Consider the following 26,608-nt stretch of genomic DNA (forward strand, 5'->3'; position numbering starts at 1 on the left):
ATTTTCTCCCAGGGAAGTTGTCCCTGGATCCTGGGACCCTGGCAGTGGCGGGCTGCACAGGCTCCTGGGAGGCGAGGTGTGGAGAGTGACCTGTGCTCGCACACAGGCTTCTTGGTCGCTGCAGGAGCAGCCTTAGTGTCTCCTGCCCATCTCTGGGGTCCTTGCTGATAGCCACGGCTTGCACCTATCTTTGTAGCTCGTTTAGACAGTGCTCTTAATCCCCTCTCCTCACGCACTGCAAAACAAAGAGGCAAGAAAAAGTCTCTTGCCTCTTCGGCAGTTGCATACTTTTTCCCGTACTCCCTCCCAGCTAGCTGTGGCACACTAGCCACCCCCGCCAGGCTGTGTTCACGCAGCCAACCCCGGTCTTGTCCCTAGAATCTGACCTCGGAAGCCGGAGCCTCAGCTCCCAGCCCCCACCTGCCCCGTCGGTTGAGCAGACAAGCCTCTTGGGCTGGTGAGTGCTGGTCAGCACCTCGGGAATCTCTCCCTCTCCGCTTTGCCCTCTGCACTCTGTTACTGCACTCTCCTCTGTGGCTCCGAAGCTTCTACCCCTCTCCGCCACCCGCCATCTCCACCAGTGAAGGGCCTTCCTAGTGTGTGGAAACTTTTCCTCCTTCACAGCTCCCTCCCACTGGTGCAGGTCCCGTCCCTATTCTTTTGTCTCTGTTTTTTCTTTTGCCCTACCCAGGTACGTGGGGAGTTTCTTGCCTTTTGGGAGGTCTGAGGTCTCCTGCCAGCATTCAGTAGGTGTTCTGTAGGAGTTGTTCCACGTGTAGATGTATTTCTGATGTATTTGTAGGGAGGAAGGTGATCTCCACATCTTACTCTTCCACCATCTTGAAGGTCTTCCCAGGGTGCATATATCTTTTAGAATTATGGTTTTCTCCAGATATATGCCCAGGAGTGGGATTGCTGGATCATATGGTAGTTCTATTTTTGTTTTTTTAAGGAACCTCCATACTGTTCTCCATAGTGGCTGCACCACCAGTAGTGTTAGGAGGGTTCCCTTTTCTCCACACCCTCTCCAGCATTTATTGTTTGTAGACTTTTTGATGATGGCCATTATGACCTGTGTAAGGTGACACCTCATTGTAGTTTTGATTTGCATTTCACTAATAATTAGCAATGCTGAGCATCTTTTCATGTGCCTGTTGGCCATTTGTATGTCTTCTTTGGAGAAATGTCTGTTTAGATCTGCCCATATTTTGATTGGGTTGTTTGGTTTTTGGTATAGGGCTGCATGAGCTGGTTGTGTATTTTGGAGATGAATCCCTTATCAGTAGCATCATTTGCAAATATTTTCTCCCATTCTGTGGGTGGTCTTTTCATTTTGTTTATGGTTTCCTTTGCTGTGCAAAAGTGTTTAGGTTAAATTACATCCCATTTGTTTATTTTAGTTTTTATTTTCATTACTCTAGGAGGTGGATCCAAAAAGATATTGCTATGATTTATGTCAAAGAGTGTTCTGCCTGTGTTTTCCTCTAAGAGTTTTACAGTATCCTGCTTTACATTTAGGTCTTTAATCCATTTTGAGGGGGTTTTTTTGGGTCGTGTTAGAGAATATTCGTATTTCGTTCTATTATGTATAGCTGTCCAGTTTTCCTAACACCACTTATTTAAGAGACTGTCTTTTCTCTGTTGTATATTCTTGCCTCCTTTGTCATAGATTAATTGACCATAGGTGTGTGGATATATTTCTGGGCTTTCTGTCCTGTTCCATTGATTTGTATTTCTGTTTTTGTGCCAGTACCGTACAACTTTGATTACTGTATCTTTGTAGTATAGTTTGAAGTCAGGTAATCTGAATCCTCCAACTCAGTTTTTCCTTCTCAGGATTGCTTTGGCTATTTGGGGTCTTTTGTATTTCTATACAGATTCCAAATTTTTTTGTTCTAGTTTTGTGAAAAATGCCACTGGTAATTTGATAGGGATTGCACTGAATCTGTAGATTGCTTTAGGAAGTATAGTCATTTTGACAATATTAATTTTTCCAATCCGAGAACATGGTATATTTTTCCATTTGTTTGAGTCATCTTTGATTTCTTTCATCAACATCTTATAGTTTTCAGAGGACAGGTCTTTTGCCTCCTTAGGTAGGTTTTTTCCTAGGTATTTTATTCTTTTTGGTGTGATCATAAATGGGATTGTTTCCTTGATTTCTTTTTCTGATCTTTTGTTGTTAGTGTATAGGAATGCAAGAGATTTCTATGTTTTAATTTTGTATCCTGCAACTTTACTGAATTTATTGATGAGCTCTAGTAGTTTTCTGGTAGCCTCTTTAGGATTTTCTATGTATTGTATCACGTCATCTGCACACAGTGACAGTTTTACTTCTTCTTTTCCAATTTGGATTCCTTTTATTTCTTCTCTGATTGCCAAAACTATGGACTTCCAAAACTATGTTGAATAAAAGTGGTGAGAGTGGACATCCTTGTCTTGTTCCTGATCTTAGAGGAAATGTTTTCAGCTTTTTACTGTTGAGAGTGATGTTAGGTGTGGGTTTGTCATATATGGCCTTTATCACGTTGAGGTGGGTTCCCTCTCTTCCCATTTTCTGGAGTTTTTATCATAAATTCGTGTCATATTTTGTCAAAAGCTTTTCTTGCATCTATTGAGATGATCATATGGTTTTTATTCTTTAGTTTGTTAATGTGGTATATCACAATAATTGATTTGCATATGTTGAAGAATCCTTGCATCCATGGGATAAATCCCACTTGAACATGGTGTCTGATCCTTTTAAGGTATTGTTGGATTCAGTTTGCTAGTATTTTTGGAGGATTTTTGCATCTATGTTCATCAGTGATATTGGCCTGTAATCTTTTTTTGTGGTATCTTTATCTGGTTTTGCTATCAGGGTGATGATGGCCTCATAGAATGAGTTTGGGAGTGTTCCTTCCTCTGCAGTTTTTTGGAAGAGTTTCAGTTTCTAAATGTTTGATAGAATTAGCCTGTGAAGCCATCTGGTCCTGGACTTTTGTTTGTTGAAAGTTTTTTAATCACAGTTTCAATTTCAGTACTTGTGATTGGTCTGTTCATATTTTCTATTTCTTCCTGGTTCAGTCTTGGAAGGTTGTACCTTTCTATGATGTCCATTTCTTCTAGGTTGTCCATTTTATTGGAATATAGTTGCTTGTAGTAGTCTCTTATGATCCTTTGTATTTATGTGGTATCCATTGTAACTTCTTTTTCATTTCTTATTTTATTGACTTGAGCCCTCTCCCTTCTTTTCTTGATGAGTCTTGCTAATGGTTTATCAATTTTGTTTATCTTCTCAAGGAACCAGCTTTTAGTTTCATTGATCTTCTCTATTGTTTTCTTCATCTCCATTTCATTTATTTCTGCTCTGATATTTATGATTTCTTTCCTTGTAACTTTTAGTTTTGTTTGTTCTTTGTCTAGTTGCTTTAGGTATAAGGTTAGGTTGCTTTTTGGAGATTTTTCTTGTTTCCTGAGGTAAGATTACTATAAACTTTCCTCTTAGAACTGTTTTTGCTGCATCCCATAGGTTTTGGATTGTCATGTTTTCATTGTCATTTCTCTTGGTATTCTTTGATTTCCTCTTTGATTTCTTCAGTGATCCATTGGTTGTTTAGTAACATATTGTTTAGCCTCCACGTGTTTGTGTTTTTTACAGTTTTTTTCTTGAAATTGATTTCTAATCTCGTAGTGTTGCTGTTTGAAAAGATGCTTGATATGATCTCAATTTTCTTAAATTTACTGAGGATTGATTTGTGGCTCATGATGTGATCTAGTCTGGAAAATTTTCCATGTGCACTTGAGAAGAAAGTGTATTCTGCTGCTTTTGGATGGAATGTTCTGTAAATACCAAGTCTGTTTGGTCTAATGTGTCATATAAGGCCTGTGTTTCCTTTTTGATTTTCTGTCTGGATGATCTGTCTGTTGATGAAAGTGGGGTGTTAAATGCCCCCACTATTATTGTGTTACTATCGATTTCTCCCTTTATGGCCGTTAGCGTTTGCCTTACGTATTGAGGTGCTCCTATGTTGGGTGCATATATATTTACAATTGTTATATCTTCTCTTTTGATTGATCCCTTGATTGTTATATAGTGTCCTTCTTTGTCTCTTGTAATAGTCTTTGTTTTAAAGTCTATTTTGTCTGATATGAGTATTGCTACTCCACTTTTCTTTTGATTTCCATTTGCGAATATCTGTTTCCATTCCCTCCCTTTCAGTCTGTATGTGTCTCTAGATCTGAAGTGGGTCTCTTGTAGACAGCATATATAGGGGTTTAGTTTTTGTATCCCTTCAGCCAGTCTATGTCTTTTGGTTGGAGCATTTAATCCACTTACATTTAAGGTAATTATTGATATGTATGTTCTTATTGCCATTTTGTTAATTGTTTAGGAATTGTTTTTGTAGGTCTGTTTTCTTCCCTTCCTCTTTTGCTCTCTTCTCTTGTGATTTGATGACTGTCTTTAGTGTTATGTTTGGATTGCTTTTTCTTTTTTGTGTGTGTATCTCTTGTGATTTGATGACTATCTTTAGTGTTATGTTTGGGTTGCTTTTTCTTTTTTGTGTTTGTATATATTGTAGATTTTTGGTTTGCGGTTCCCATGAGGTTTTGATGTAGGAGTCTATATATATATATATATATATATGTTTACACACAAGACTTTTTAAAAGTTGTTGGTCTCTTAATTTCAAATGCATTTCCAGTATCCTGCATTTGTACTGTCTTCTCATGATTGCTGGTTTTGATATCATATTTTTGTGTGGATGATTTCCTACCTTTACTTAATGTTTGTCTTTACTGGTGAGCTTTCCCATTCATAATTTTCTTGTTTCTAGTTGTAGGCCTTTTCTTTTCCACCTAGAGAACTTCCTTGAGGATTTGTTGTAGAGCTGGTTTGGTGGTGCTGAATTCTCTTAGCTTTTGCTTGTCTGTAAAGCTTTTCATTTCTCCATCAAATCTGAACGAGAGCCTTGATGGGTAGAGTATTCTTGGTTGAAGGTTCTTTCCTTTCATCACTTTAAGTATATCATGCCACCTTTCTTCTGGCCTGCAGAGTTTCTGCTGAAAAATTGGCTAATAACCTTATGGGGATTTCCTTGTATGTTATTTGTTGCTTTCCCTTGTTCCTTTTAATATTTTGTCTTTAATTTTTGTCAGTTTGATTAATATGTGTCTTGCCGTGTTCCTCCTTGGGTTTATCTTGTATGGGACTCTCTGCACTTCCTGGAGTTGAGTGAATGTTTCCTTTCTCATGTTAAAGAAGTTTTCCGCTATCATCTCTTCAGATATTTTGTCAGGTCCTTTCTCTCTCTCTTCTCCTTCTGGGACCCCTATAATGTGAATGCTGGTGTGTTTAACGTTGTCCCAGAGGTCCCTTAAACTGTCGTCACTTCTTTTCATTCTTTTTTCTTTATTCTGTTCCACGGCAGTGATTTCCACCGCTGTGTCTTCCAGCACACTTATTTGTTCTTCTACCTCATTTATTCTGCTGTTGTTTCCTTCTAGTGTATTTTTTCATTTCAGTTATTGTATTATTCATCTCTGTTCTTTAAGTCCTCTATGTCTTTGTTAAACATTTCTTGTATCTTCTTGGTCTGTGCCTCCATTCTTTTTCTGAGATCTTGGACCACCTTTACTGTCATTACTCTGAATTCTTTTTCAGATAGATTGACTATCTCTAATTCACTTAGTTGTTCTTCCGAGTTTTTATCTTGTTCCTTAGTTTAAAACATATTTCTCTGCCGTCTCATTTTGTCTAACTTACTGTGTTTGTGGTCTCCTTTCCACAGGCTGCAGGATTGTAGTTCCTCTTGCTTCTGGTGCCTGTCCCCTGGTGGATAAGGTTGGTCCAGTGGCTTGTGCAGGCTTCCTGGTGGGAGGGACTGGGGCTCTCCACTGGTTGGTGGAGCTGGGTCTTGTCCCTCTGGTGGGCAGGACCGTGTCAAGGGGTGTGTATAGAGGTGGCTGTGAGCTCAGTACGACTTCAGGCAGCCTGTCTGCTGATTGGTGGAGCTGTGTTCCACCCCTCCTGATTGTTTGGCTTAGGCGTTCCACCACTGGAGCCTGCAGGCTCTTGGGTGGGGCCAGGTCTCAGTACCAAAATGGTGACCTCCAGGAGAGCTCAGCCGACCAATATTCCTTGGAGCCTCCACCACCAGTGTCCTTGCCCCCACAGTGAGCCACATCCAACCCCCACCTCCCCAGTAGACCCTCCAAGATCCTCGTGTAGGTCTAGCTCTGGCTCCTATGGAGTCAGTAGTTTGTGCTGGGTTCTAGTGCACATGAAATCTTGTGTACACCCTCAAGAGTGGAATCTCTGTTTCCTCCAGTCCTGTGGAGCACCTGCACTCAAGTCCTGCTGGGCTTCAAAGCCAAATGCTCTGGGGGCTCCGCCTCCCAATGCCAGCCCCGCAGGCTGGGGAGCCTGACAAGGGGCTCAGAACTTACTGCTGTGGGAGTACCTCTGCCATATAATGATTTTGCAGTTTTGTGGGTTGCTCACCTAGTGACTATGAGATTTGATTATATTGCAAAAGCTCCTCCTACCATCTCATTGTAGCTGCTTCTTTGTCTTTGGATGTACCTTTTTTTGTAGGTTCCAGTCTTTTGTTGATGGTTGTTCAGCAGTTAGTTGTGGTTTTAGCGTTTTCATGAGAAGAGGTGAGCTCAAGTCCTTCCACTCCACCATCACGTCCAGAATCAAGGGGTGCTTTTGGTTTGGATGCTTGCTGCTTCTTTCCTAAGCGTGTGCTGGCCATTACCCCTTGATATGGGATGTTTAGGTGCGGTGGCCTGTGTGCATTCCCTGTACGGCGGGGCACAATTTGTGCCCACCTGTGGGACTCCCAGCAGTGGCAGTGGGCTGTGAGTGCCCAGAACAGCAGGGGCAAGTGCTTGCAGTCTGCTCGTGGGTCCCCTAACTGTGGCGGCGGCCCACGCACCCATGGAACAGCAGGGGCAGCAACTGGCGCCTGCTCCTGGGTCGCCTAGTGTCAGCAGCTGCCCTTGCACTCCCAGGACAGCAGGGGCAGTGCTTGGCACCCACTGCTGTGTCTCCCAGCAGTGGCGACGTCCCGGGGCAGCAGGGAAAGTGATCGGCGCCTGCTTGCAGGTTTCCCAATGGTGGAGGTGGCTGGCACACTCCCGGGACAGCTGGGGCAGCACTTGATGCCTGCTCACAGGTTGTTTAGCTGTGGCAATGGCCCATGCCCATCTCTGGAGCCCACAACGGCAGCAGTGGCTTGTGCCTGCACCTGAAGCTCGTGTAGGTGGCGTCCTGTTGCCTGAGAGCCCACACGCACAGAAAGAAGCTCCTATGGCAGTCCTGTACCTCTCCTCGTGTGCCCCCCAACAATGGTGCCTTGCCTCTCTGTCAGGTCCAGACCTCTTCCAAGTGTATCCTCAGCTGCCACACTCCAGCCTCTTCAGGCTGTCTCCCTGCAGCCAACCCTTGGTCCTCTCCCTGGGTCTGACCTCCAAAGCCAGAGCTTCAGCATCTAGCCCCTGTCCATACCAGCAGATGAGCATCTCAGGCTGGGGAACGTAGGGTGGTGGTACCAACCATCTGTGCAGGTCTCTGTCTGTTTTGCCTTCTGCAAACTGGTTGCTGCACTTTCCTCTGAGGCTCCAAAGCATCCCCTCTGTCCAGGCTGATCTCTCCACTGGTGAGGGGACTTCCCAGGGTGGGGGAACGTTTCCTTCTTCACAGCTCCCTCCCTGGGACACAAGTCCCATCGTGATTCCTTTCTCTCTTTTTTTTTTTTCTTTTTTCTTTCATCCCACCTGTTTACGTTGAGGTTTTCTTGCCCTTTCGGAAGTCTGAGTTCTGCCAGCATTCAGTAGATGTTCTGTGTGAGTTGTTCCACTTGTAGATGTGTTTTTGATGTATTTGTGGCAGAAGGTAAGCTCCACGTCCTACTCCTCTGCCATCTTGATTCCTCCCTGATTATTTTTTTATTGTTTTTTCTATGTATTTCCTATGTATTTCCTCTCTATGTATTTCCTCTCTGAGCTTTATTATCTCCTTCCTTCTGTTGACTTTAGGTTTTGTTTGTTCTTTTTCTAATTCTTTTAGGTGGTGGGTTAGGTTGTTTATTTGAGACTTTTCTTGTTTCTTAAAGAAGGCCTGTATCACTATGAACTTCCCTCTAAGAGCTGCTTTTGCTACATCCTATGTTATTTGTATGGTTGTGTTTTCATTGTCATTTACCTCAAAGTATTTTATTTTTTATTTTTGGCTGTGTCAGGTCTTAGCTGAGGCACGCGGGATCTTCATTTCAGCAAACGGGCTTCTCTCTAGTTGTGGCACGCGGTCTTCTCTAGTTGTGGCGTGTGGGTTTTCTCTCTGTAGTTATGACACTCAGGCTCCAAAGTGTGTGGGCTGTGTAGTTGTGGCACATAGGCTCTCTAGTTGAGGCCCGTGGGCTCAGTAGTTGTGGCACCCAGCTTAGTTGCCCCACAGCATTTGGGATCTTAGTTCCCTGACCAGGAGTTGAACCCACGTCCCCTGCATTGGAAGGCAGATTCTTTACCACTGGACCACTGGGGAAATGCATCAAAGTATTTTTAAATTTTTTTTTCATCATTGTCCCATTGGTTTTGTAGTAGCATGTGGTTTAGTCTCCATGTAATTTTTTTTTCTCATTTCTTTTCTTGTGATTGTTTTCTAGTTTCATGCTGTTGTGGTCAGTAAAGATGCTTGAAATAATTTTTATACTCTTAAATTTGCTGAGGCTTGTTTTGTGGCCTAGTATGTGGTCAATCTTAAGAGAATGTTCCATGTGCACTTGAAAAGAATGTGTATTCTGCTTTTTTGGGGTGTAATGTCCTGAAAATATCAATTAAGTCTAACTGTTCTATTGTATTATTTAGGATCTCTGTTGCCTTATTGATTTTCTGTCTCAAAGATCTTTTCATTGATGTGAGTGGGGTGTTAAAGTCTCCTACTATTATTGTATTCCCATCAGTTTCTCCCTTTATGTCTGTTAGTGTTTCTTTTATGTATTTGGGTGCTATATTGGGTGCATATGTGTTGATAAGTGTAATATCCTCTCCTCGTATTGATCTTTTTATCATTATATGGTGTCTTTCTTCATCTTTCTTTATAGCCTTTGTTTTGAAGTCTGTTTTGCCTGATAAAAGAGTATTACGACCCCTGCTTTCTTGTCATTTCTGTTTGAATGAAATATCTTTTTCCATCTGCTCATTTTCAATCTATGTGTGTCCTTTGCTCTAAAGTGGGTCTCTTGTAGACAGCATATTTTAGGCCCTTGTTTTTCTAATCTAATCTGCCACTCTGTCTCTTGATTGGAGCATTTGATCCATTGACATTTAAGGTAATTATTGATAGACATGTATTTATTGCCATTTTATTTTATTTTATTTTATTTTCACCAAAAATTTGATTTTATTTTTCTTTTTAACATCTTTATTGGAGTATAATTGCTTTACAATGGTATGTTAGTTTCAGCTTCACAACAAAATGAGTCAGTTACATATATACATATGTTCCCATATCTCTTCCCGCTTGCATCTCCCTCCCTCCCACCCTCCCTATCCCACCCCTCCAGGCGGTCACAAAGCACCAAGCTGATCTCCCTGTGCTATGCGGCTGCTTCCCACTAGCTATCTACCTTACGTTTGGTAGTGTATATATGTCCATGCCTCTCTCTCGCTTTGTCACAGCTTACCCTTCCTGCTCCCCATATCCTCAAGTCCATTCTCTAGTAAGTCTGTGTCTTTATTCCTGTTTCACCCCTAGGTTTTTCATGACATTTTTTTTCTTAAATTCCATATATATGTGTTAGCATACGGTATTTGTCTCTCTCTTTCTGACTTACTTCACTCTGTATGACAGACTCTAGGTCTATCCACCTCACTACAAATAGCTCAATTTTGTTTCTTTTTATGGCTGAGTAATATTCCATTGTATATATGTGCCACATCTTCTTTATCCATTCATCCGATGATGGACACTTAGGTTGTTTCCATCTCTGGGCTATTGTAAATAGAGCTGCAATGAACATTTTGGTACATGACTCTTTTTGAATTATGGTTTTCTCAGGGTATATGCCCAGTAGTGGGATTGCTGGGTCATATGGTAGTTCTATTCGTAGTTTTTTAAGGAACCTCCATACTGTTCTCCAGAGTGGCTGTATCAATTTACATTCCCACCAACAGTGTAAGAGGGTTCCCTTTTCTCCACACCCTCTCCAGCATTTATTGTTTGTAGATTTTTTGATGATGGCCATTCAGACTGGTGTGAGATGATATCTCATTGTAGTTTTGATTTGCATTTCTCTAATGATTAGTGATGTTGAGCATTCTTTCATGTGTTTGTTGGCACTCTGTATATCTTCTTTGGAGAAATGTCTATTTAGGTCTTCTGCCCATTTTTGGATTGGGTTGTTTGTTTTTTTGTTATTGAGCTGCATGAGCTGCTTATAAATTTTGGAGATTAATCCTTTGTCAGTTGCTTCATTTGCAAATATTTTCTCCCATTCTGAGGGTTGTCTTTTGGTCTTCTTTATGGTTTCCTTTGCTGTGCAAAAGCTTTTAAGTTTCATTACGTCCCATTTGTTTACTTTTGTTTTTATTTCCATTTCTCTAGGAGGTGGGTCAAAAAGGACCTTGCTGTGATTTATGTCATAGAGTGTCCTGCCTATGTTTCCCTCTAAGAGTTTGATAGTTTCTGGCCTTACATTTAGGTCTTTAATCCATTTTGAGCTTATTTTTGTGTATGGTGTTAGGGAGTGATCTAATCTCATACTTTTACATGTCCCTGTCCAGTTTTCCCAGCACCACTTATTGAAGAGGCTGTCCTTTCTCCACTGTACATTCCTGCCTCCTTTGTCAAAGATAAGGTGACCATATGTGCGTGGGTTTATCTCTGGGCTTTCTATCCTGTTCCACTGATCTGTATTTCTGTTTTTGTGCCAGTACCATACTGTCTTGATTACTGTAGCTTTGTAGTATAGTCTGAAGTTGGGAAACCTGATTCCTCCAGCTCCGTTTTTCGTTCTCAAGATTGCTTTGGCTATTTGGGGTCTTTCGTGTTTCCATACAAACTGTGAAATTTTCTGTTCTAGTTCTGTGAAAAATGTCAGTGGTAGTTTGATAGGGATTGCATTGAATCTGTAGATTGCTTTGGGTAGTAGAGTCATTTTCACAATGTTGATTCTTCCAATCCAAGAACATGGTATATCTCTCTATCTGTTGGTATCATCTTTAATTTCTTTCAACAGGGTCTTATAATTTTCTGCATACAAGTCTTTTGTCTCCTTAGGTAGGTTTATTTCTAGATATTTTATTCTTTTTGTTGCAATGGTAAATGGGAGTGTTTTCTTGATTTCACTTTCAGATTTTTCATCCTTAGTGTATAGGAATGCCAGAGATCTGTGCATTAATTTTGTATCCTGCTACTTTACCAAATTCATTGATTAGCTCTAGTAGTTTTCTGGTAGCATCTTTAGGATTCTCTATGTATAGTATCATGTCATCTGCAAAGAGTGACAGCTTTACCTCTTCTTTTGCGATTTGGATTCCTTTTATTTCCTTTTCTTCTCTGATTGCTGTGGCTAAAACTTCCAAAACTATGTTGAATAAGAGTGGTGAGAGTGGGCAACCTTGTCTTGTTCCTGATCTTAGTGGAAAACTTTCAGTTTTTCACCATTGAGGACAATGTTGGCTGTGGGTTTGTCATATATGGCCTTTATTATGTTGAGGAAAGTTCCCTCTATGCCTACTTTCTGCAGGGTTTTTATCATAAATGGGTGTTGAATTTTGTCAAAAGCTTTCTCTGCATCTATTGAGATGATCATATGGTTTTTCTCCTTCAATTTGTTAATATGGTGTATCACGTTGATTGATTTGCATATATTGAAGAATCCTTGCATTCCTGGAATAAACCCCACTTGATCATGGTGTACAATCCGTTTAATGTGCTGTTGGATTCTGTTTGCTAGTATTTTGTTGAGGATTTTTGCATCTATGTTCATCAGTGATATTGGCCTGTAGTTTTCTTTCTTTGTGACATCCTTGTCTGGTTTTGGTATCAGGGTGATGGTGGCCTCGTAGAATGAGTTGGGGAGTGTTCCTCCCTCTGCTATATTTTGGAAGAGTTTGAGAAAGATAGGTGATAGCTCTTCTCTAAATGTTTGATAGAATTTGCCTGTAAAGCCATCTGGTCCTGGGCTTTTGCTTGTTGGAAGATTTTTAATCACAGTTTCAATTTCACTGCTTGTGATTGGTCTGTTCATATTTTCTCTTTCTTCCTGATTCAGTCTTGGCACGTTGTGCATTTCTAAGAATTTGTCTATTTCTTCCAGGTTGTCCATTTTATTGGCATAGAGTTGCTTGTAGTAATCTCTCATGATCTTTTGTATTTCTGCAGTGTCAGTTGTTACTTCTTTTTCATTTCTAATTCTATTGATTTGAGTCTTCTCCCTTTTTTTCTTGATGAGTCTGGCTAATGCTTTATCAATTTTGTTTATCCTTTCAAAGAACCAGCTTTTAGTTTTATTGATCTTTGCTATCGTTTCCTTCATTTCTTTTTCATTTATTTCTGATCTGATTTTTATGATTTCTTTCCTTCTGCTAACCTTGGGGTTTTTTTGTTCTTCTTTCTCTAATTGCTTTAGGTGCAAGGTTAGGTTGTTTATTCGAGATGTTTCCTGTTTCTTAAGGTAGGATTGTATTGCTATAAACTTCCCTGTTAGAACTGCTTTTGCTGTATCCCATAGATTTTGAGTCGTCGTGTCTCCATTGTCATTTGTTTCTAGGTATTTTTTGATTTCCTCTTTGATTTCTTCAGTGATCACTTCGTTATTAAGCAGTGTATTGTTTAGCCTCCATGTGTTTGTATTTTTTACAGATCTTTTCCTGTAATTGATATCTAGTCTCATAGCGTTGTGGTTGGAAAAGATACTTGATACAATTTCAATTTTCTTAAGTTTACCAAGGCTTGATTTGTGACCCAAGATATGATCTCTCCTGGAGAATGTTCCATGAGCACTTGAGAAAAATGTGTATTCTGTTGTTTTTGGATGGAATGTCCTATAAATATCAATTAAGTCCATCTTGTTTAATGTATCATTTAAAGCTTGTGTTTCCTTATTTATTTTCATTTTGGATGATCTGTCCATTGGTGAAAGTGGGGTGTTAAAGTCCCCTACTATGAATGTGTTACTGTTGATTTCCCCTTTTATGGCTGTCAGTATTTGCCTTATGTATTGAGGTGCTCCTGTGTTGGGTGCATAAATATTTACAATTGTTATATCTTCTTCTTGGATCGATCCCTTGATCATTATGTAGTGTCCTTCTTTGTCTCTTCTAATAGTCTTTGTTTTAAAGTCTATTTTGTCTGATATGAGAATTGCTACTCCAGCTTTCTTTTGGTTTCCATTTGCATGAAATACCTTTTTCCATCCCCTTAGTTTCAGTCTGTATGTGTCTCTAGGTCTGAAGTGGGTCTCTTGTAGACAGCAAATATATGCGTCTTGTTTTTGTATCCATTCAGCCAATCTGTGTCTTTTGGTGGGAACATTTAGTCCATTTACATTTAAGGTAATTATCAATATGTATGTTCCTATTCCCATTTTCTTAATTGTATGGGTTCATTATTGTAGGTCTTTTCCTTCTTTTGTGATTCTTGCCTAGAAGTTCCTTTAGCAGTTGTTGTAGAGCTGGTTTGGTGGTACTGAACTCTCTCAGCTTTTGCTTGTCTGTAAAGGTTTTAATTTCTCCATCAAATCTGAATGAGATCCTTGCTGGGTAGAGTAATCTTGGTTGCAGGTTTTTCTCCTTCAACACTTTCAATATGTCCTGCCACTCCCTTCTGGCTTGCAGAGTTTCTGCTGAAAGATCAGCTGTTAATCTTATGGGGATTCCCTTGTGTGTTATTTGTTGTTTTTCCCTTGCTGCTTTTAATATGTTTTCTTTGTATTTAATTTTTGACAGTTTGATTAATATGTGTCTTGGCGTATTTCTCCTTGGATTTATCCTGTATGGGACTCTCTACGCTTCCTGGACTTGATTAACTATTTCCTTTCCCATATTAGGGAAGTTTTCAACTATAATCTCTTCAAATATTTTCTCAGTCCCTATCTTTTTCTCCTCTTCTTCTGGAACCCCTATAATTCGAATGTTAGTGCGTTTAATGTTGTCCCAGAGGTCTCTGAGACTGTCCTCAGTTCTTTTCATTCTTTTTTCTGCTCTGCAGTAGTTATTTCCACTATTTTATCTTCCAGGTCACTTATCCGTTCTTCTGCCTCAGTTATTCTGCTATTGATCCCATCTAGAGTATTTTTAATTTCATTTATTGTGTTGTTCATCATTGTTTGTTTCATCTTTAGTTCTTCTAGGTCCTTGTTAACTGATTCTTGCATTTTGTCTATTCTATTTCCAAGATTTTGGATCATCTTTACTATCATTATTCTGAATTCTTTTTCAGGTAGACTGCCTATTTCCTCTTCATTTGTTAGGTCTGGCGGGTTTTTATCTTGCTCCTTCATCTGCTGTGTGTTTTTCTGTCTTTTCATTTTGCTTATCTTACTGTGTTTGGGGTCTCCTTTTTGCAGGCTGAAGGTTCGTAGGTCCTGTTGTTTTTTGTGTCTGTCCCCAGTGGCTAAGGTTGGTTCAGTGGGTTGTGTAGGCTTCCTGGTGGAGGGTACTAGTGCCTGTGTTCTGGTGGATGTGGCTGGATCTCGTCTTTCTGGTGGGCAGGTCCATGTCTGGTGGTGTGTTTTGGGGTGTCTGTAGACTTATTATGATTTTGGGCAGCCTCTTTGCTAATGGGTGGGGTTGTGTTCCTGTCTTGCTAGTTGTTTGGCATAGGATGTCCAGCACTGTAGCTTGCTGGTCGTTGAGTGAAGCTGGGTGCTGGCATTGAGATGGAGATCTCTGGGAGATTTTCACCGTTTGATATTATGTGCAGCTGGGAGGCCTCTTGTGGACCAGTGTCCTGAAGTTGGCTCTCCCACCTCAGAGGCACAGCACTAACTCCTGGCTGCAGCACCAAGAGCCTTTCATCCACACCGCTCCTTAATTTGGGATGATTCGTTGTCTATTCATGTATTCCACAGATGCAGGGTACATCAAGTTGATTGTGGAGCTTTAATCCGCTGCTTCTGAGGCTGCTGGGAGAGATTTCCCTTTCTCTTCTTTGTTCTCACAGCTCCCAGGGGCTCAGCTTTGGATTTGGCCCTGCCTGTGCGTGTAGGTTGCCGGAGGGCATCTGTTCTTTGCTCAGACAGGATGGGGTTAAAGGAGCCGCTGATTCGGAGGCTCTGGCTCACTCAGGCCGGGGGTAGGGAGGGTCACGGAGTGCGGGGCTGGCCCGCGGCGGCAGAGGCCAGCGTGACGTTGCTAGCCTGAGGCGCGCCATGCGTTCTCCGGGGGAGTTGTCCCTGGATCCCGGGACCCTGGCAGTGGTGGGCTGCACAGGCTCCCTGTAAGGGGGTGTGGATAGTGACCTGTGTTCGCACACAGGGTTCTTGGTGGCGGCAGCAGCGGCCTTAGCGTCTCATGTCTGTCTCTGGGCTCCGCACTTTTAGCCGCGGCTCACGCCCGTCTCTGGAGCTCTCATAAGCAGCATTCTTAATCCCCTCTCCTCGTGCACCAGGAAACAAAGAGGTAAGAAAAAGTCTCTTGCGTCTTCGGCAGGTCCAGACTTTTCCCCGGACTCCCTCCCGGCTAGGCTAGCCGCGGTGCACTAACGCCCTGCAGGCTGTGTTCACGCCGCCAACAGTCCTCCTCCTCAGGCTGTGTTAACGCCGCCGTCAATCCTCTCCTGGCTCTCTCCGCTTTGCCCTCCGCACCCCTGTTGCTGTGCTCTCCTCCGCGGCTCCGAAGGTCCCGCACTCCGCCCCCCGCAGTCTCCGCATCCGAAGCTCCCCCACTCGGCCACCTGCAGTCTCCGCCCGTGAAGGGGCTTCCTAGTGTGTGGACACTTTTCCTCCTTCACAGCTCCCTCCCACTGGTGCAGGACCCGTCCCTATCCTTTTGTCTCTGTTTATTTTTTTCTTTTGCCCTAACCAGGTACGTGGGGGATTCCTTGCCTTTTGGGAGGTCTGAGGTCTTCTGCCAGCGTTCAGTAGGTGTTCTGTAGGAGTTGTTCCACGCGTAGATGTATTTCTGGTGTATCTGTGGGGAGGAAGGTGATCTCCGAGTCTTACTCTTCCGCCATCTTCCCGGAAGTCTCCTATTGCCATTTTAAACCTTGTTTTCCTGTTGATTTTATATTTCTTCTTTGTCCCTTTCTTTTTCTTTGCATTTTTCCTTTTGTGGTCTGATGATTTTCTTTTGTTTTATGAATCTGTTGTATGTGATAGATTCATAAAATCTGGTTTTGGTTTTTGTGTATCTATTGTATGTTTTTGAGTTGTGGTTACCCTGTTTTTCAAGTATATTAACCCCTTCCTATATCTGCTTGCTTTAGACTGGTAGTCATGTAGGCTCAAATACATTCTAGAAAAAATAAATCTACATCTTCTTACTCTCCTCCCCTACATTTTATGATTTTGATGTCCTCTTTTACATCTTCATCCTTTTGCTGTTCGTTGTGGTTATCATTGCTTTCACAGAAAATTTTTTTTTGTGATTTTTAAAAATCTGTGTATTGGCTTATTTAAATGATTTACTTTCCATTTATGATTTTTTTCCCTAAAGATTCTAACTTTTTTTCTATTTAGAGAACACCTTTCAATGTTTCCTTTAGGATAGGTTTAATATTGCTATATTCCTTTAGTTTTTGCTTGTCCAGGAAATTCTTTCTCTCTCTGATTTTAAATTTGATAATCTTGCTGGACAGAGTATCCTACATTTCACATTTTTCCCTTTTAGGACTTTGAATGTATCTTGCCACTCCCTTCTGACCTGCAATGTTTCTGTAGAGAAAGCAACTGATATATAGCCTTATGGGGGTTTCCCTTCTAATTAACTCTGTTTTTCTCTTGCTGCCTTTAGAATCCTCTTTAACTTTTGCCATTTTTATTATATGTCTTGGTGTAGGTCTGTTTGAGTTTATCTTGTTTGGGACCCTCTGTGCTTCTTGTACCTGGATATCTGTTCCCTTTGTTAGGTTTGGGAAGTTTTCAGCCATAATTTCTTCAAAGACATCTTCAATCCTGTTTTCTCTCTCTTCTGGGATCCCTACTAAGTGTACATTGGCATGCTTTATTTATTCTTATATTGCTTTCTTATATTGCTTTCATTTTACTTTTCATGTGGCTTTCTGTTGTTCTGACTGGGTGATTTCCATTATTCTATCCTCCAGATCACTTATTTGTTCTTCTGCATTTTTTCTGCTATTCATTGCCTTTAGCTCAGCTTTTGTCTCAGTGAATGAGTTCTCTAATTTTTCTTGGTTCCTTTTTATAGTTTCTAGTAATAGTAATCTGCATTTCTATCAATAGTCCTTCTTATCTCCTTTTTGAACTCGATGTCTATTAGACTGAAGAGGCCTGTTTCATTGTTTGTTCTTTCAGGGGAATTCTCTTGATCTTAGTAATTGGGAGTGGTTCCTCTGCTTCTTCATTTTACTTATACTTCTCTTGCTCTATGAGTTTAGGAGAAACAATTATCTATGTGGTCTTGGAGAGCTGTTTTTATGTGGGAGCGTCCCTTGTATAGCCTGTGTGGGTTTAATATTTTTTGGTGTGAGGGCTGTTTTTAGTGTGGATGCCTGTTGCCTCTTTCCTGTATATGCTGGCTGTTATCCCCTTCATAGGAGGTGTGACTGGTGTTGTGGTGACCAGAGCCTGCACTGGATATTGATCGGGGCCTCCTCTTTTGCTCTGTGGTTGTTATTTCCCTGTCAGGGGCTGGGTCTGTTCCCTAGCTGTTGGAGTAGAAGCCCCCAGATCCGTTTCTGAGCTGCAGTGTGAGGTAGGTGGGATTGGAGCGTTCCCACAGGGAGAGGAGCCACTGAGTATTCCTCTACCAGAGCTGTTCACCAGTGAGTGTGCTCTGTTGTGTCACCTGTCACCCATTGTGTGGGCTCACAAAGTATACTGCCCTCAGCCCCGTCTCAACCTTGGGAATGCTGGCAATCAGCCCTGGTGTCCCTCAGGTGTTGTTTTCACAAGGCCACCAGCACAGATCCACTAAAGCCGGGTCCCAGGACTGTAGTAGTTGCACACCTGGACCTGCTGTGGGAGCTATGGAGGCAGCTCAAACCCAGGCCCAGCCCAGCCCCCATGTGCACGCGCCCGCAAAGCCCACAGCTGCTAAGGCCAGACCCAGCCCAGCATGGGAGCACCTATTGTCTACTCGGATGTCCTGCAGATGCTGAATTTACAAAGCCAGCAGCGAAGGTGTAAATACACGGCTCACACGGCTGCAGGGAGAGATTGCAACCCTGCATCCTAAGTCACGCGGCCCCTGGGGCTCAGCTGTGGTTTCAGGCCTGTTTCTGTGCGTGGGCAGCTCACTGGTGTCTGCTCCTGGGGCCTGCCGAGGTGGTGGTTGGTGCAGGTGCCAGCCTAGGCGGTGGCTGGGACCCCTGAGCCCGCCCAGGTGGGAGCCTGAGGCGGCAGCTGGGTTGCAGGAATCTGCTGAGTCTGGAGCCCCTGAGGCTGTGGCTGGTGTGCAGTGTCCCAGAGTCTGTGGAGGCAGAGGCTGGCATGTGGAGAAAGGGGCTGCCATGGCCCCCTTCCCTTTGTGCCCCACTTGACAATGGCTCTTCAGTTCTGTGGCAGGTCTGGACTTCTGCAGACACCCCCGGCTGTAGCCATACCACACTCCAGCCCCTTCAGGCTTTCTCTGAACATCCAACAGTAGTCCTCTCCCTAGGTCTGTCCTCTAAACTCTGAGTATCAGCACTCGGCCCCTGCCTGTACCAGCGGGCACATGTCTCAGGCTGGGGCGCGCAGGGTAGCGCGGTACAGCAGTCTGTGTGGGTCTCTCTCCTGCCTGCCACAAACTGATTGTTGCACTCTCCTCTGCGCCTCTGAAGCTGCCTTTCTGTCCCAGCTGATCTGAGGGGGCTTCCCAGGGTGCAGGAACCTTTCCTCTTTTCAGCTCCCTCCCAGGGGCATAGGTCCTGTCCCACTTCCCCTTTTTTTTTCCCCCGCTTCATCCTACCTGGTTACGTAGAGCTCTTTCTTGTCCTTTCAGGTGTTTGAGGTCTTCTGCCAGTGTTCAGTAGGTGTTCTGTGAGAATTGTTCCATTTGTAGATGTATTTTTGATGTATTTGTGGGAGGAGGTGAGTTCCACGTTCTTCACCGCTGCCATCTTGATTGGAGCCTATACTATTCTTATTCCATTTTATTAACTAGATTTCCAAAATAATATTATATAACATGTAACCCTAGAGTGATTTTTTGCCAAAATCAGTCTTTATTACTAGAAGAAATAACCTTACACTTTTTCCTATTCTTCTAAGCTAGATTAATGCAATCTAGAAACAAAGTTGAAGGTTCTTCTCCCTTCTCCCTCAAACTTAGGGTAGCCTAGCATAAATGAGCCCTAAGCAGCCAGACACTGCTTTTTCTTCTTTGGGCCCCACCATAGTTTGCCTTGATGTCAAATTAAAATGTACCCTTTCCACAGCTGAGAGAATGTGTGGGGACTCCTCCCCCTTGCCCTCCTTCCCCCTGACAAACCCCACCTAAGAACTATCTTAAACTTCCCTAGTCAGGTAATCCTACCTAATTAGGGTATATGGATACACACCCTCCTCTACCTCCCTGAATGCCTGTATTTTCCTTCAGTTTTTCTGGTTTTATAATAAGTCCATCTTCCCTTTCTTCTTTGACTAATTAACTCTGATTATCTTTTATATCACAGTTAAGTATCACTTTCTGAAGGAAGCCCTCAAATCTTCATATTCTTTCCTAACACCATGACATGTGTCACAGAGTTTTCTATTGTGTGATTATTCCTAAACGTTGTTTTCCCCAGCTGGACTATAAGATTCAGAAGGGCAGGTCAGATGTTTGTTTTCACCTCGTTTTATCCCTAGCACCTTACACAGTGTCTGCCACACGGTGGACACTCGGGAGATCTTTACCAACTGACTGCAGAGTCTGAGAATGCAGCATGTGGGTGTCGACGCTAATATTTAAGCACTTTCTTGTAGGAACCCTAAATAAAATGCCTCTAGTGGTTTTATTTTATATTCATTACAAGAAGTTTAAACTGCTTTTCATCTTTCCAGTGGATTTGATGATTATATCTTAGAATTCATAGATCTCCAATAATGAAATAGAAGTTTTGTAAATAATCTGGTTTTATGAAAATATTGTATTTGATCAATCACATTGATATCCATGAATCATTCAACGTTTTGTATTATCTGCATTTTCATGGTTTACTGAGTGGGAATTCATTTTTCAAAGAATATTATCTTAAAATACAGCAATGTCATGTGCTGTTTAAAATGTATTCTATTTATAAAGACGCAGTTGTAGAGAATGGACTTGAGGACACGGGGAGGGGAAATGTAAGCTGAGACAAAGTGAGAGAGTAGCATTGACATATATACACTACTAAATGTAAAATCGATAGCTAGTGGGAAGCAGCTGCATAGCACAGGGAGATCAGCTCAGTGCTTTGTGACCACCTGGAGGGGTGGGATAGGGAGGGTGGAAGGGAGATGCAAGAGGGAGGGGATATGGGGATATATGTATACATATAGTTGATTCATAGAGTTGATTCACTTTGTTATACAGCAGAAACTAACACAACATCGTAAAGCAGTTATACTCCAATAAAGATGTTTAAATAATTAAAATAAATAAATAAAATGTATTCTATTTAATATGTTCTCATGTGCAGGCTTTCCTGAACTTAAATATTTAATGAATCTGAGACATAATACAAATTTATATGCATTTTCATAGTATTATTGTTTAGTATATTTCTTGGCACTTACTAATACCCACTGAAGGCAGTCTTATTAGTTATTAGAGTCATTCTGCATTAACATGATTTTCTTTAACTTTTATTATCAAAACCAGTATGGTTTTGAGACTGTGATAGTACATGTTTTGTGGGGAAAGTAGCATGAAGTTTGTTTCTTTCATCTACAGATCCTGAGATGGAAAATGAAGAACAACCATCCTCTGAAAATGATTCTCAGAATCAGAGTGCCGAACAGATTGCATCAGGTTCTCAGGAGGTTGATTTGGTTGGTCAGGAGTCTCCTGAGGAAAGTTCTCTAAACTCTCACCCAGAATCTTTGTCTCCAGCAGATACGGACAATGCTGCAAGCATTTCTCCTTCTGGACAGAATTCTAATCCCACGGAAAACCATGAGACTACAAGTCTTGATGGTGAATGTACAGATTTAGATAACCAACTTCAAGAACAATCAGAAACTGAGGAGGATTCCAATCCTAATGTTAGCTGGGGTAAAAAGGTCCAACCTATAGACTCCATATTAGCAGACTGGAATGAAGATATAGAAGCATTTGAAATGATGGAGAAGGATGAGCTCTGACTCACTAAAGTCTACCTGGTGGTAGGTATTTCAAAAGAAAAGGTAAACTGTGGATAATAGATACCCTGATACTAAGCAGGCTCTCTCACGGGAGGCTCTGAGTATGGTGATGAACAACCACGTTCTGACTGGGAGAGTTAGTTATCATAGGAATCTGGAACATGCTGTGTTAGAACTGACCTTGTTTATAACTGTCCCATCAAAAATGCAAACTCACAGTTTCCCCCTCAGGTGACAGCATTGCACCATCCTGCTGCATCTCAGGCCAGGAAAAGATTATTGGGTGTTTCTAGGAACCAGATTTCTGCACTCTCTAGACGGTAGATAAGAAACAAATTCAGTTAACTGTGAGGTGGGGAATACGAATTTGTACAACTTTCTAATTGAAGGAAGCTCTCGGTTTTCTTGGTTCTGGGGTTAGAGGCTCTTTGGGGAAAACACATAGGAGTATTTTGGGCATTCTGGTTATGCTGCCTTCACAGAAACACTCAAAAGTGACCTAGGTGGTTATGAAGCAAATACATTCATGGTGGAAACAGTCTTTGCTCATCATTTTCACTTGCTTCATTGTGTAACATGATCAAGATGACTTGATTTTTTTTTTCCCTCTTTAACAGTGTCCTTTTCATTTAAACCAAAGGTGAAGCCAGTGTACTTTCTCAGTGAGTTCTCTGCATAAAGACTAATCATTGGGACCAGGTTAAAAAGGTCATATATCGTGGAAATTGGTTACTTAATACTTTTGAAAAATGGAGCAAGGGAGAAACTATAATGTTGCAATATGAACTTGCCATTGGGCCTTCCGTAAGGAAAGCTGTGACTACTCTGAAATGGAACTTAAAGTTATATCTTTGTAGGGTAAATTATAAATCTTTTCCAGTTCATTTCATTGGAGGTGATTACCTCTAGCCATCAGCCTTACTCCATCCCATGTTTAGAATGCATTTTGAGCCACAAGGCCTATGTTGCCAATAGCTGAATACATTTTGTTCCATTTTTCTATCTTAGGGAGCCATGATAAAACTGTGGTAGTGATCTAAAAATTCTGGAGTAACTACTATTTTTCCTCCTTTGAAACTAGTTTCTAAAGTTGCACCTAAGGAGTCTGTCACATTTTCTGTTGAATCATGGTTTTTTTAAGTTTGCTTTTTGTTTAAACAAATATTCCTTTTGATATGGACTTGAAAATTAGTCTACAGTAACCTGTGTAAAACACACAGTAGCAACTAACGTATAGCCATATAGCTTAATGAGAATTTTTTTTCCTTTGTGTGAGTGAGTGAGTGTGTGTGTGTGTGTGTGTGGCAGTCTGGTGCTGGCCACATTTAAGTTTTAAAAACTTTGTTGTTGATATCTGTAGACAGCCCTGTAATTGAAATCATGGCTTTACTCATTTTATTTATTTTTTTAAACTTACCTGAACCAGTTCTAAAGGAATATTTGAGACTTAATTTCTTTTTTCTGTACCATGACATTGTATAACAACCCTTTTTCTTAAAACATAGTTTTTGAGGTACTGATGAACTTAAACTGTATATGGAGCTGTTAAAAGAACAGCAGTGCTGTATTGTAGTTATGTATATTCATGTACAGTATGTCTTAGATCCCAGGTAAACATGTTATTTTATAAGGGGATAAATAGCTGCTTTCAAAAATTCCAGCTAAACTTAATTGGGTCAGTGAGTAATAAACCTAATAGAGAATTCACTTTGAGGGGGGGGAAAAAAGAGTAGTATACCAGACCTTTATTGGCCCTTAATTAAACCTGACACCAAAATGGATATTTTTAGTCTCTCTGCATGTGAAATTTGGTGTAAGAAGATAGAACTATAATACATATAGTATACAGAAGGATAGACATAGTGCTTTGTTCATCTTAGTTGCAAAGCTGCCAAAATAGCTGAAGCTTAATTACTTGACTTGCCTTGATTTATAGGACTGGGGCTTGGAGAAAAGGAGATGTTCCTTTAAGACTTGGATTACAGAAGCCTTATATACATTGATTTGATTTTCTTTTTGTATCTCAGAGCCATTGTTGTCTAAATCTAAATTTTCTAAGTTATCAAAGCAACATAATTTTATTTCCAGCAGAGAACTTGTGGCATACAAGGAAAAGCCAGCTTACTGCCACTTACCCTTTCTTTGGCCATTAGGGGGAGTTGTTGCAATTCATTGTGGTTTAGAAGTAAATTGCTGGCTTGTTTAGAAAAATGAATCCTTAAAAAAAAAGAAAGGAAAAAAATTTAACAAATTATACTTAATACCCAAGAAGGAATTATATGTGATTTTTCCCTAGCTAGGAAAAGAAGGTATAGTGTTCAGCTTCAAAACTCCAACATTGTCATTGACTCTCCATTCTTAATTGACATACTGCCACAAAGTTTTTTATTTCATTAAAAAATTTCAACATCATTAGGCATTTTTTAAAATGTTTTGTTTTTAAATCTTTTATAGCATTTTATTTACTTCCTAAAGGTTCAGGGGATTCTATGTAACCCTGAATTTTAGAAACATCTGGTCTACCTCAGTTAGCTGTTGACTGCATAGAGATAGAGCTGAAGTGATCACCACAGCCATAAGATTGATTGACTAAGAAGGATTTATACAATGTTTACAAACCCGGAATCAAGTAAGGATTTTATCTGAAAGTTAAAAGTTAGATATTAGAGAAAGTATTTAATTCAGGTATTTTCAAGTTTTAAAACTTCACTTGTTTACCTACTAAAAATAGTTACAGTTTTTTCTGCTTAGGAAGGTCCATTAAAATGATATACCCTAATTTGCAGTGCTTTTCCCGTAAAGTTTTAGATGTGAAAGAACTGTAATTTACCAGATATGTTTGGGATGGGATATTTTGTTGGGTAGGTTTTCTTTTTTCTTTTTAACTTTTAATAGGCTTCCAACAAGAATACAGTTGTTTCAGAACAATTTTTTTTTAACATTATACTTTTCCCTTTTTCTTCACAGTGTTAAGAGGGTAAAATAAAAAATTGTGCACTCTGTGATTTTAACTTCTCTAATATGCTCTCGAGATTTTTTAAATTTAAATTACCATCTCACAGCCCTTATAATAGTAAAACCAGCATTTGTTCCCTCACCAAACCCCATGCCAAATTCATCATAAAGAAAGCTCAGCGTCAGTAATTCAAATAGTGCTTATAATTGTAGAGGCGGGGGTGGGGGCATTTAATAAATATTCCAACCGGTCGTTTTATGCACAAGGCTTCAGTCAGAACATAGAAAAAAATAACATTCTGTGAATGAAATATTGTATGTTCAGATTTTATAAAAGACATTTTTAAAAGCCCAATTTACAGCCGTATATTTTCTTATGATGTAATTTATGAAAAAGATGTCTGTACTAACAGGTGCTGTAACACTACTGTTGTTGGATTTTATTGTTTGGTGATAAATGTATACAATATTTCTAAGGGAAACTATGTACTGTGATGTAAAAGTCTGGGCAAAATGTATATAATCCTTGTATATAATTGTGTATTTGATTGTAAAGATTAATAAAATATGTAAATATCCTGGTCTAGTTTTAATTTTTAGCATCACTTTGCATATCTTTATACTTCGAGATCTTTAAATTTTTTTCACCACTGTCTTCCCTTTAATTTTCATTTTACCCTACGAGAGTAAATTTGGGGGACAACTTAGAGTATAGACATGCAAACATATGTTGAACAGTTCCACAACTCAACTAGGACCCTCAGAGTGGAGTTAGTAATTCAGTGTCAATATTGGTAATGTGTTTATTTTTTGAGTTTACTAATATTTAATAAAATCATTTGTCCTTTTAATATTGTCATCAAGAGTAATACTGACCTCTCTTGTTAATTCCAGTGAGACCATTTCATTTAGCAGCCACTTTCAGATACTGTGATACTATGCTTTTCATCTGTACTGTTCCAGGGTTTCTGAACACAGATATCTTGAAAGATCTGATAATAATCACTATTATTTATTGATAATTGTTTTAAGATCAGCAAGCTGAGAGTTGAACAAGTTCTAAGCATCTTACGTGAAGTCCGACATTTTGTGCCTGGGCAATGGAACAGGAGCCCTGGTTTATTTCCAGAGCCTATGCTCCTTCCAGTGTGCCACCCTCTCCCTTCCTTTCTCAGCCCTTCTCACCCCTCCCCTTCCACCCCCATTTCAGTTTCTGCTCACCTTTTGCTCAGCCACTACTCCCACCTGACCACTTTCTCCCCACCTGGGATTGAAGTTTAAAAATGTTAGCATCCATTCTCAGGTTCTCTGGGCATTAATTCCAGTCTCAGCGTGCCTCCATTCCTCTAGGACAAAGCACCGCTATTTCAGGAAGAGTTAAAGGATCCAGGAGTATCTCTTGGAAGATTTCAAAGGGGAGGTTGCTTCTCTTTTCTGGGTAAAGCAAGCTTTAAGAGGTCTGTCTACTAAGAGAAGCTAAGTAATTTAAGGGTTGAAACGAGTAAGTGTCAGCATCTACCTGCTAGGAAGGCTTATACTTCTCAAAGCCTTGCTCTTAACTTAGCCTAATAAGCCTGGAGGTCTATAGTTTCTATCCATCCTTTACAGTGAAGTAGTCAATGGGAGGCCACTGATTGATAGAACCCTGGTGATTTTCTTAATCCATAAAAGAATGCACTCATCATCCCAGATGATAGTGGGAGAAATAACTTTAGAAGTCCTATGGTGTTAGAGCGCATTTCTATCCTTGTTTCAGTCTCAGCTATCTAATAAGTGGTACTGTCTTAAGAAATAACAGCATCAGGTAATAACGAAAAAATAAAGATTGAAAACCTTCCTCACAGGTTAAGGGAGAGAACCAAAGTCATTAAATAGAGGAAGAAGAACTTAACACCAAGGGACTGGCTGCTACCCTCCCACCACCATCACCATCACCACCACCATGCTGGTGTTGGAGTTGTGCAGCAACCGGAGGCACATCCTACACAAGAACCCCCTACTTTATCTTTTCCCAATTTCTGGGAAAAGCCATTGACCTTGGGTCAAGAGGCAATCTGACAAACACTGCCAGCTAGCTTGTCCTAAACCTTTCCCCACTCTCCCATCCAGCTTCCTCCACTGTAGAGTTGATGAAGTTCTCAAGGCAGTCCTAGACAGCTGCTACCTTTAGAAGGACTAATCTGTTCATTAGTCCTTTATTACCTGAGGTCTTAAGCTAAGAGAATTCCAGC

At 40.8% G+C, this 26,608-nt stretch overlaps 1 protein-coding gene across 4 annotated transcripts in view; it reads left to right on the forward strand.

Moving 5' to 3' along the window:
* EDEM3 (ER degradation enhancing alpha-mannosidase like protein 3) overlaps positions 1–24,939 on the forward strand; it is a 97,937-nt gene extending 72,998 nt beyond the window's left edge. For 3 of the 4 annotated variants that reach the window (XM_049700572.1, XM_004275225.3, XM_049700598.1), the window contains one exon: positions 21,013–24,939. In XM_049700572.1, the coding sequence (XP_049556529.1) occupies positions 21,013–21,422 (410 nt within the window). In that variant the 3' untranslated portion in view covers positions 21,423–24,939. The remainder of the gene's footprint in view (positions 1–21,012) is intronic. The other variant, XM_049700544.1, reaches the window with a different exon arrangement.
* Positions 24,940–26,608: the final 1,669 nt, after the last annotated feature.

The sequence above is a fragment of the Orcinus orca genome, chromosome 1, assembly GCF_937001465.1.
Source record: "Orcinus orca chromosome 1, mOrcOrc1.1, whole genome shotgun sequence".
Classification (NCBI taxonomy): domain Eukaryota; kingdom Metazoa; phylum Chordata; class Mammalia; order Artiodactyla; family Delphinidae; genus Orcinus; species Orcinus orca.